We start from the raw sequence: 11,285 nt of genomic DNA, 5'->3' as shown, positions 1-11,285 counted from the left end.
GGAGTTTGTTGTATGATTTTTAGAGATATTAGATCTCTTAGAGATTCGTTTCAGGCTTGCTCTTTTAGCCATGAACAACATAGCAGTAATGGAGAGCTGCACAGGTTAGCTAAAATGGCATCATTTGTGGCTCCTAGCGCCTCCAGATCATTTATGTATTCTTCTGAACCTTGATATCTAATAAAGCTACGCTGTTTATCTCAAAAAAGTAGCAGTAGGCCACATACTGTACTGCAAACTATTCAGAAGTTGCTAAAAAAAACTATTCTCAGTTCCCCCCTAAAGTAAAAAAAAAAAAAACCCTTCTGAGGCTTCGGCCTGCAAAAAGTTTGCACATAACCAAGACAGGGAAGCCGTCCTTGGTTGAACTCACTCTGAATGTGAAAACACAAATTCATTCTCTCATATAGTTTGGACTGAAACTTTAAGTGCCAACATGCTCTGCTATAGGTAGAACTGAAACTTTAAGTGGCCGGAATAAGAGTGCAACCACTACAGACTAATGTCACCGCATCGTTGTTCCAGCAGTTAATTTCTGAATTTGAGAACAGCAAATAGGTTTCCTACATTGTCCGGGGAACGGACCAAGTTTAGCAAGTACAAACACAACAACTTCTGGGTTTTGCCGAACCCCTATCTCACTGCAAAAAGTTTTGGATTCATGACGGCGACACTCTGAACAAGTGAAGTGTGAAGCGACGGTCAGGACTCCTGCTCTGGTCTTTCTCTACACTGCATCGACATCCGGGTACCGCACCCCTGCGTGGGCTGAAATAGAATGTACAAGGAACGGTGAGGAGGTAAGGTCATCATATTGCTAAAACAGAGTCAATAACAAGATCAAGAAGACAGTTAATGTACAAAACCTGAAGGCAATGTAGAAACTAATTTCCATGCAGTGTTGTGGGATACAGCCTGAATTTTCTTTCTGAATTACAATTTTCTAAATCATATAGAAATCAGTATTTTCTACGTGAAGCTCAACTCATAAGACTGAACTGATTACAATTTTCTTTCTGAATTACAATTTTCTTTCAAGTTCCTAGAGTGTGAACATCTAGCAACCAGCTAAGCTTCAGACTACACATGGAGCAGATTAATCCAACAGACACAGTGCAAATACAACAGTTCAAGCAATTGCAAAGTCCTAACTGAAGAAGACCAGCTAAGCTTCAGTGAACTGTTTTTCAGACTGCAACAAATTCAGTACACTGTTTTCCAACACGAGGCAGACAGTACTCCATTAAAATAGTAGAACCCAAAAGATCATGGCAACATCTTGCAAAGGGTGATCAGTAGGGAGACAGAGGGTTCACCTGGCGTCCCGACGGGGAAGACGAGGATGTGGAGGTTCTGGCGGCTGCGGGGCAGGTCGACGACGAGTGGGGTAGGGCGCCCGAAAGTACCCGCTTCGACGCACATGGCGACGTCGGAGACGCCCATGGTGGCCTCCAGGCGGCGGATAAGCGTTTTCCTCAGGTCGAACACAGACCTCCCCTCGAACACGAAGGCGCCGCGGGCGATGCGGCTCCCGTCGGCGCCCGCCCGCACGTACACGATCACCCGCGACGGCATCGGCAACACGGTGATGACTCTTCGGGTGAAGGGAAGCTGCAGTTGAGTCGCAAAGAAACATCATCATGCCACCCAGGAGATCAAATCAAACACGAAGCGCAAATTTGCCACGAATTGCTCCAAGGCGAATGGAATTAACACGATTTGACAAGAACCCAAGTCGCGCAAATTCGACAAGAATCTAGAAGCGGGCCTGGCGGACTCACCCTGACCCTATTCGGACGTCGAAGGAGAGGCATGGCGGCCCTGGGAGGGATGGGCTCCACCACCCAGTGCATCTCTGTGCTGAAGTTGTCGAAGGCGTCGACGCTGGCGCCGGTGCGGATGTACCTGCCGTTGGCGCGGAGGTAGCGCCAGGCGCCGTTGCGGAGGTGGCGGCCGGCGACGTTGCGGAGCAGGACGTCGTTCCCGGAGTCGGCCTCGACGGCTACGGCCTCCCACCTGATGGCCTCCTCCTCTTGATCATCGTAGTTGCGCTGCTCGACGCGGCGCCCGCGGTGGCCCAGCGGCGCCGGCGCGTTCGTGGTGACGAGGTAGCGGCCGTAGGCGGCGCTGTAGAGAAGCATGTGCTGGGCCAGGGCGTCGGCATTGCCCTGGTGGTACAAGTGCACCGCCCAAGCCGCGTTCATGGAATCCCGGCGGTGGTGGAGGGAGACGCCATGCCCGTCCTCGTCGGCGTGCAGGTACGTGCCGTGCACGCGGCTCCGCAGCCGCACATAGTGGCCGTCCTGGAGATGCTCCATCTGCCGCGGGCGCTGCGCGGTGGAGAGGTGGGGAGGATGGGTTCTTGGTTTCTTGGGGCTCCGGCGAGGCGGAGAAGATGAGAAGCGAAAGCTGTTGGTTGTGGCGGTTACGTTCGGGCGCCAAGGCAGAGTATTTCAAGCCGTCGCCGTAGGTGGGCTTGCGGGCCGCGGCCGAAAAAGTATACTATCTTCCTTGGGCCGCGTAAGTTAGATCCGCACGTCTAATGTCCACAACAAATTGCTATATAACTAGACCTCCGCCACTGGATCACGTGAACTTTAATGTTGATGCCGCTGTTTCAAGTGCAAATTTGGTGCAGTTGAAGTAATATGTAGGGATGTGGCTGGCACTTTCCTGGGTGCCTCTTCTCTTACTTTCCAACACATATTTGATCCTATTGCATTGGAAGCATTGGCGGTAAGAGAGGCGCTGGCGCTCGCGAAGGATTTATATGTGCATAAGATACAAGTGGCGTCTGATTATCATGCGGCAATCGTACATGAAATCATAGAGAGATCAAATGCTTTTATTGCTTGTAATTTTGTCCATGAATTTAGAAACTCAAATTTCGAGGCTCACAATCTCGCTAGGCATGCACTTTCACTCGGGTTAGGCCGCCGTGTCTGGTTAGGTCTCCCCAGAGACTTGAATTTTATCCCTGTAAATATTGTGACAATTTAAATAAAGCCTGGCGAGGATGTCTCAAAAAAACAAATTGCTATGTGATAGCCCTAAAAAAACTGCTATGTGATTCTAAAAAAGAAAATGCTATATTTCTCATCTTATACTACTATATAAGCTAAAAAAAGTTTCTTATCTAAAAAAAGCAAAAATATGCTTTGTCTAAAAAAGCTAAAAAATACTATGCTTGTCATGTTTTTCTATGCTCAATAAAAAAGCTCTCCTTTCATGCTTTACTAAAAACAATGTTCTCGTATATATCATGTTTCATAAAAATAAACGCTAGTTTCATGCACATCAAAGCATACAAGTTGTCTTGTATAGCGAGGGGGACCTTAACCACCATGGGAGAAAAGAAAGAAAAACAGGGAAATTGATCACCACTTCATGTTCTATGTGTCGCGTTGGTGCCCTCATCTCCATGACTATTCTGACACATGGAGCCGAGGAACTCCGGATGATTGTTTTGCATGTAGATTATGTGTTTTTAATGTCAAGTTTAAGTATCCTTTCTACGTTGTCCTCGTGGCGTGAGGCTAATGCAACGCCCCGAGACCGATGCGCCAGATGTCTTCCAGTTATTCGCCGTCGTTGCCATGTTATTCGCCTGCATGTTGCATCTTGCCATGTCATCATCCGCATTGCATCTGTATGTTTTCGAAACTTGCATTTGTCCGGGTTCCCCCAGTTCCGTCTGTTGTTCGTTTTGAGCCCAGACACACTTGCACGCGTCCGTGGCACGTCTGAGATATTATTTTATAAGTGGCCGGAAAATGTTCTCGGAATGGGTTGAAAGTTGGCATGCGGTATTGTTATGTTGTAGGTAGGCCGCCTGCCAAGTTTCATCGCATTCGGAGTCCGTTTGACGCCCCAACGTTTAACTATAGCGGCAGTATAGTCGGTCTATCGTCGGACATTTTTGGTCTCCGAAAACTGCTGCCGGGTCTCTCTCTCTTCTGTCCCGCAGCCCTCGGCCTTCTACACAGTCACAACCAGCCCACGTAGGCCTACCTATTCCCCTATTGATCGAATCCATTGGTCGCGATCGGAGGCTCCGAAAACCCCTCTTTGCTCAGTGCACAAACCCCCTCGCATGCGTGTCCGAAACTTCCCGTACCCGGCCCGGGCAGTCGGCACCATTGGATCCGGATCATCCCCAAAAGTCTGCAAAACATCTCTGTTTTGTTTATTGGGCTACCTAACATATTCATCTCGGACCGTCTAATTATGATCGGAGGGTCCGAGTAGCCCCTAAACTAATCTACCTGCTATATAACAAGACCCTAACCCTAAAATTTAGGAGCAATGTCCCATCCATCCCCTGCCCGCCGCCACCTACCTACCTTCTTCCTCGGGATCTGTTCGATCCATCCACCAACCAACCCAATCCTTCCCTCGGTCCCTTCGCTCTGCCGAGCCGGAGCGCCCTGCCTCGCACGCACGATCCAAGGGAGGAGATCCTCCTTGCTCTCCCGTAGCCCCAAGCCTCCTCTCGATTCCGTTCCTCTGCCATCCATCGCCCAAAGGAGCAAGGCCCTCGCGCCAGATCTCCCTCGCCTTCACCATCCCGCGAACGGAAGCAACAGGACCATGGCCATCGTCCCGCTTCTTCGAGACCAGCCACCGCTGATTTTGCATCCATGCTGCCTCCCGCCGTCGACAGCAAGCTCCGCCGCCCCCGCAGCAAAAGCTCGACCCCGCCGCTTCTCCCCTTCTTATTCTGTTCCTCTCTCACTCCCTTTTCTCTTTCTCTTTGTCCCTGACTCGCCATGGGTGGTTTGCAGGAGCTCCCTTCCGTCGTCGCCAGGACCTCGTCACCGCCTCCCGTTGCAGCTGCTTCCCCGAGCTCCCTCACATGGCGTCCATGGTGCCCGGGCTCCTCCTCAACCCTGCCATCTTCATCCTCCGCGCCAAGTCCGCCGCCGCCGTCCTGCTTCGCGAGGTCGGGCACGAGCGCCTGCCTCCTCGCACGCTTCGTCCAGCCGCCCGTGGCGCGCCCCTGCTTCCATCCCCGCCGCCGGCGCCCCCAAGTCCTGTGCCACCGCGCCGTCCCGGCCCTGCACCGCCCTTGTCCGTTCCTGCGTCGCCCTGAACCCGCCGCTGCCGTTTTCCTTCAGAACGCCGACCAGCGCCAGCTCCCGCTCGACGATGTTGACTCAATCGAGTCAACCGCCAGATCCGCGCGCGCCTGGGCCGGCCTCGCCTCGGCCCAGCTGGCTCTGCCTGCCTCACACCTCCACCGACCGGCCCATGAGGCCTGGTGAGCAGCCCCCGCTCCCTTTGCACTTTTGGGCCGGCCAGATTCGGCCCGCTAGGTTTTTTCCTGGTCCTGCGAATTTTGCCAATATTCCAGAGACATCAGTTTTTATAGAAAAACCCTCCTGTTTCACGCATTTAATAACTCACAAACGGTGCATCTTTTTAAAATAAATTATATATGAAAGATGCTTAGAATTGTGTCTAGATTCATAATCTCCAACTTTCACGCATGTTTAAAATGTTTAAAATGATGGTTGCATTTATTTGCTTTATTGTCATGTTAAAATGCTTTTATTCATAACTTAATAACCGTAGCTCCAAACTTAATAAACTTTATATGTAAATGGGGCAGAAAAATGCCTAGTTTAACATGGTGCATTCATCTTGCATGTTTAACAACTCTAAAATATGGTTTAGAGCAGAACAGTACAAAGCCTAATATATGCTCATGAGGAGTTTCTGGAATTGTTGTTCGTTGTTTCCGGCCTCATTTAAACTTGCCTAGATAGGTAGTTTTGTTGTGCTTCACCCTACTACTAGGAAAATGGCTATAGATACAATTGATACTAATGGCGCACCATGGAAGCAGTGCGCCACTACTATATACTAATGGCGTATCGGTTGGTGATGTGCCATTAGTGTGGAAGACACTAATGGCGCACCAGAAACAGGGTGCGCCACTAGTATTAAATTATTATCTTTTCCATTTTTCCATACATACTAATGGCGCATCAGGTCGAAGTGCGCCATTACTAGTTCTAAGTAATAATGGCGCACCAAGTAGATAGTGCACCATTACTGTAAAAAAAATTATTCTTTTTTTTGCAAAACTACTAATGGCACATCGTTTCACAGTGCGCCATTACTACTTTAAACTAGTAATTGCGCACTATTACCCAGTGCGCCATTAGTATATATATATATATATATATATATATATATATATATATATATATATATATATTATTTTTTACTTTTTTGCAAAACTACTAATGGCGCACCACCTGCAGGTGCGCCATTAGTAACCTGAGACCCCAACAAGATATTTTGGACAGCCCCACACCTACCCACTCACTTTCCCCACTTCATTCCCTCCACCTCCTTCTCCAGCTTTCGGCCATCTCCTCCTCCTCACCTCATTTCCACCATAGATTCATCAAAATTAAGTGGTGAAATTACCTTTTTTGATAGATAAGTAAGGGGAAAGCTATCCTCATGATGTAGATCTACTTTTTTTTCTCCCTAGCTCGCTCCAACAACGTGCACATGCACTTTTTGTGGCCTAGCTAGATCTATGTATGTTTGTGGTGTTGCATGTGTTTGTGGTGTTGCATATATGCTTGTGTTTGAAGGTACCGGTATTTGAAATGCGATAGTTGCCAATATTTTGCCAGAATATTTTGATTGATTTCCGTTTCGGCGAGAATTTTGGCACTATGCATTCTTTTTGGTCCTATTTTTAGGGAAGGTCATGCCAATTTTTTTCTTGGTTCTAAAATATCGTTTTGCTCTACCCCGCAGGCGACCATGGTCCGCACGATGACTGAAGGCATCGTGAATAGGTTTTTGAGCTCCGCGAAGGCCGAGATGCTTCAAAAGAACGAGACGGAGATAAGATGTCCGTGTCGAAGATGCAAGCTGAAGAGCCTTATTGCGGACCCGGATTCCGGGCAGGTGCGGGACCACCTGCTCTTGCGTGGTTTCATGGATGGCTATCGGTGGCAAGGTGATGAAGATGACTATGAAGTCGTCCATGGGGGCCGGGCAAGAAATGAGGAAGGGCAACAAGACAAGTACCACCGCGGCGAGGGCGGGCGAGAAGACGAAGAATCTCCAGGACATGATCACGACGGTGATGCTGTACACAGTCATCATGTAGAAGATGTCGTACATGATGATGAGGAAGATCAAGACGAAGGGCATGATCATGAAGATGAAGATGCCGGAGCAGACGACGATGGAGGCTGGGTGCAGGACCCTCATATTCAAGAGCTGCTTCTCAAGCAGACGGATAACGCAAGAGCTGCCGCCCGAGAGAAAGCCAAGCTGGATCAACTGGAGATAGACGCGGTTACTCCATTGTATGAAGGATGCAGGCCCGAGGATACCCGCCTGAAAGTAACGCTCATGGCTCTGGAGATGAAGGTAAAACACAAAATGACCGACGCATGCTTCGACGAGAACATGTCATTCTGGCACGAACGTCTTCCCAAGGGGAACAAGTGCCCGACCAGTTTCGAGGAGGCGAAGAAAATCGTGTGTCCTCTGGATTTACCGCACGTGAAATACCATGTGTGCATGAACAATTGTATCATTTATCGGGACGAGCACGCGGAGTCTACCATATGTCCGGTGTGCGGCGTCACTCGATACAAGAAGAGGAAGAAAGCTCCTCGAAAATCGGTGTGGTACTTTCCGATCACTCCTCGTCTGCAGCGGTATTTCGCGGACCCTAAGGTAGCAAAGCTCCTGCGTTGGCACGCGGATAGGGAGGAGAAGAAGCGGGAAGATGACGGAAATGATCCGGAGATAAATAAAAAAGACAAGATGCTGAGTCACCCTAAGGATGCGAGCCAGTGGCAAGCGTTGAACTTCGAATACCCAGAATTTGGGAAGGATCCAAGGAACATCGTGCTGGGCGCGAGCACCGATGGAGTCAATCCGTTTGGCAGCCAGAGAAGCACACATAGCACCTGGCCTGTGTTTGTGTGGATGTACAACCTTCCCCCCTGGTTGTGCATGAAGAGGAAGTACATTCACATGAGTATGCTAATTGAAGGGCCGAAACAACCAGGGAACGACATCAATCTGTATCTGGGGCTGCTGAAGGAGGAGCTAGACACGCTGTGGAAAACGCCAGCCAATACGTGGGACGCCGCAGAGAAAGAATATTTCCCTATGAGAGCCGCACTGCTCACGACGGTGCACGACTATCTCGGTTACGGATATCTCGCGGGGCAGGTAGTCCACGGATTTTCTGGATGCGTAAGGTGCATGGATGACACAACGTATCGCCAGCTAGATAGAGATCCCGGGTCTTCGAAAACCGTGTTCATGGGACATCGAAGGTGGCTTCGCGACGATGACCCGTGGAGGAAACGCAAGGATCTGTTCGATGGTGAAACCGAACCCCGAAAACGCCCGTGTACGAGGAGCGGCGAGGAAATAGACGAGCTGTTGAAAAATTGGAAAGACTGCCCACTGCCGGGAAAGAAGCAAAAGGCGCCAGAGCCGGGAAAGAAGCGAAAGGCGCCAGAGCCGCTGCTGAAGGTATGGAAAACGAGGTCTGTTTTCTGGGACTTGCCGTACTGGAAGATCCACCGTGTGCCTCACAGCCTTGATGTCATGCATATCACGAAGAACGTGTGCGAGAGTCTGCTTGGTACCCTGCTCAACATGCCAGAGAGGACCAAAGATGGGCCGAAAGCAAGGGCAGACTTGAAATCAATGGGCATCAGGCAGGAGCTTCACGCTAATGATGATGATGATGATGATGATGATGATGATGATGATGAGGCGAAGCAGGACACAGAAAGTCGTCGCAAAGGCAAAAAGGCCAAGAAGACCGGAAATGACTACCCTCCCGCGTGCTTCACTCTAAGTCAGGAGGAGATCGAGCAGTTTTTCACCTGCCTCCTAGGAGTAAAACTTCCTTACGGTTACGCGGGGAAGATAAGCAGATACCTAGACCCAGCGAAGCAGAAGTTCAGCGGGATGAAGTCTCACGACTGTCACGTGCTGATGACGCAGATACTTCCAGTTGCAATCCGTGGGATCATGGACGCGCACGTCCGTGAAACGCTATTTGGCCTATGCAACTTTTTCGACGTCATCTCTCGGAAGTCGATTGGCGTGAGGCAACTCAGAAGGCTACAGGAAGAGATCGTGGTGATACTATGCGAGCTTGAGATGTACTTCCCGCCCGCATTCTTCGATGTTATGGTGCATCTGCTGGTCCATATCGTGGAGGATATCATCCAACTCGGGCCGACGTTCCTGCACAGCATGATGCCGTTCGAAAGGATGAATGGTGTCATCAAAGGATACGTTCGCAACATGTCACGTCCAGAGGGAAGTATAGCCAGGGGCTTTCTGACCGAAGAGTGCATCTCCTACTGCACGAATTATCTAGGCATCGAGAACCCCGTTGGTCTGCCCGTCAACAGGCACCTCGGCAGGCTCGCTGGATGGGGTCACCGTGAGGGTCGCCGCGAAATGCATGTCGACTTCGAGGGTCGACTCGCCGACTTTGAAAGAGCAAACCTAGTCGCGCTACAACACATAGACGTGGTCGATCCTTGGGTGGTAGAGCACAAAACCTTTATTGAGAAGACGTACAATGACCGAGGCCAACAGAGGACGGACGGAGATATAATCAAAGAGCACAACTCATGTTTCACGCGTTGGTTCAAGCAGAAGCTTCTGTCGTACCCTTTACATGAGGATTCTTCCGCGGAAGAACAACTCATATTCGCCTTGTCACAGGGCGCCGAGCACAACCTGATGACCTATGAGGCGTACGATATCAACGGCTACACATTCTACACCGAGAACAAGGACATGAAGAGCGATGGTTATCAGAACTCCGGGGTAACGATGGAATCCTACACCGGCAACGACAAGGACAGATACTACGGAAGGATCGAGGAGATCTGGGAGCTGAGCTACGCTGGAGAGAAGGTCCCGATGTTCCGTGTCAGATGGGCCAAGAGCGTCCTAAAAGAAGACCGGTATTTCACCACCATGGTTATACCCGAAGCCAAATCCAAGACCGCGGGCGCAAACGTCACCGCGAAAAATGAGCCATGGGTACTGGCTTCCCAAGTGGACCAATGCTTCTTCATTACCGACCCGTCAAAGCCCAGTCATGTTGTCGTGAGGAGAGGAAAAAGGAAGATCATCGGAATGGATGGAGTAGCCAATGAGCAAGACTTCGACAAGTACAGCGACCCGAAGATCGAACATGACGACGACGATGAAGTAGCAGCACACACCACAAAAAGAAGCAGGACCACCCTACCTAAAGGACGTCCGTTCCACAGAAGAACTCCATTTGCGAAAAAGAAGGGCAAGAAGATTGTGAACAGATAGCTAGCTAAGATCGATTGTATTTAAATCGTAGTCTTCATTTCTCGATTGTATTTCATAGGCACTTTTTGATATCATGAATATTTTTAAATTTCATGGGCACTTTTTGAATTCATGAGGACACTTGATCTCGATCCCCCTCCATCTCGATCTCGATTCCCCCTCCATCTCCATCCCACCCGCATCCTCCCCCGCTAGCTCCACCGCCACCGATGACCCACCACAACCCTCCCCCGCTCCACCGCCGCCGATGAGCACCCGGCCCCCCGCACCCTCCCCCGCTCCGCCGCCGCCAACGGGCACCCCCCGCACCCTCCCCCGCTCCACCGCCACCAACGGGCACCCCCCGCACCCTCCCCCGCTCCACCGCCGCCGCCGATGATATTTTCAAGTAACAAATTTGAACATATTTTTAAAAATATTATTACTGTTTTTATAAAAAAATATTACTTTTATGATTTAAACAAGTTTGAACATATTTAAACACAAATAAATATAAAAAACAGCATTTAAAATGCATAAAAAATATTGGGGAGCCTGTGAATCGAACCCAGGACCTCCTGGTGTGTGTGCTGCGTGCTGACCAGTCGGGCTAGTGGGTGGGTTCTGTTGTAGATAGGGTTAGGTTGTAGATAGGGCTAGCGGGCTAGATTAAAACAAAATTCTAATGGCGCACCGAGGGGTGGTGCGCCATTAGAATAGTCGTACTTATGGCGCACGAGGGGCTGGTGCGCCATTAGAAAGCTTCCCCCCACACTAAATCATCAATCTCTCTAATCTCTCGCATGCCTCATCGATCTCACCCGCTGCCCCCCGTGTTCGCCATCCCCCTCGCCGCCCCCTTCGCCTTCTTCGCCGTCCCCGAGCCGAGCGCCGCCTCCCTCGCCGTCCCCGAGCCGAGTGCCGCCTCCCTCGCCGTCCCCGAGCCGAGTGCCCTC

General features: G+C 50.3%; 1 protein-coding gene across 1 annotated transcript; it reads right to left on the bottom strand.

Annotated features, from left to right (window-relative positions):
• Nucleotides 1-384: 384 nt before the first annotated feature.
• Nucleotides 385-2,526, bottom strand: LOC123152086 (uncharacterized). Its single transcript, XM_044571694.1, has 3 exons — nucleotides 1,782-2,526; nucleotides 1,317-1,611; nucleotides 385-768 (listed from the first exon to the last, which is right to left on the bottom strand). The coding sequence occupies exons 1-3, from the start codon at nucleotides 2,316-2,318 to the stop codon at nucleotides 728-730; spliced, it is 873 nt and encodes a 290-aa protein (XP_044427629.1). The 5' UTR covers nucleotides 2,319-2,526; the 3' UTR covers nucleotides 385-727.
• Nucleotides 2,527-11,285: the final 8,759 nt, after the last annotated feature.

This window comes from Triticum aestivum, chromosome 7A (genome assembly GCF_018294505.1).
Source record: "Triticum aestivum cultivar Chinese Spring chromosome 7A, IWGSC CS RefSeq v2.1, whole genome shotgun sequence".
NCBI classification, from domain to species: domain Eukaryota; kingdom Viridiplantae; phylum Streptophyta; class Magnoliopsida; order Poales; family Poaceae; genus Triticum; species Triticum aestivum.
The sequence above is the reverse complement of the archived record's forward strand: the minus strand, read 5'-3'. Positions and strand labels throughout refer to the sequence as shown.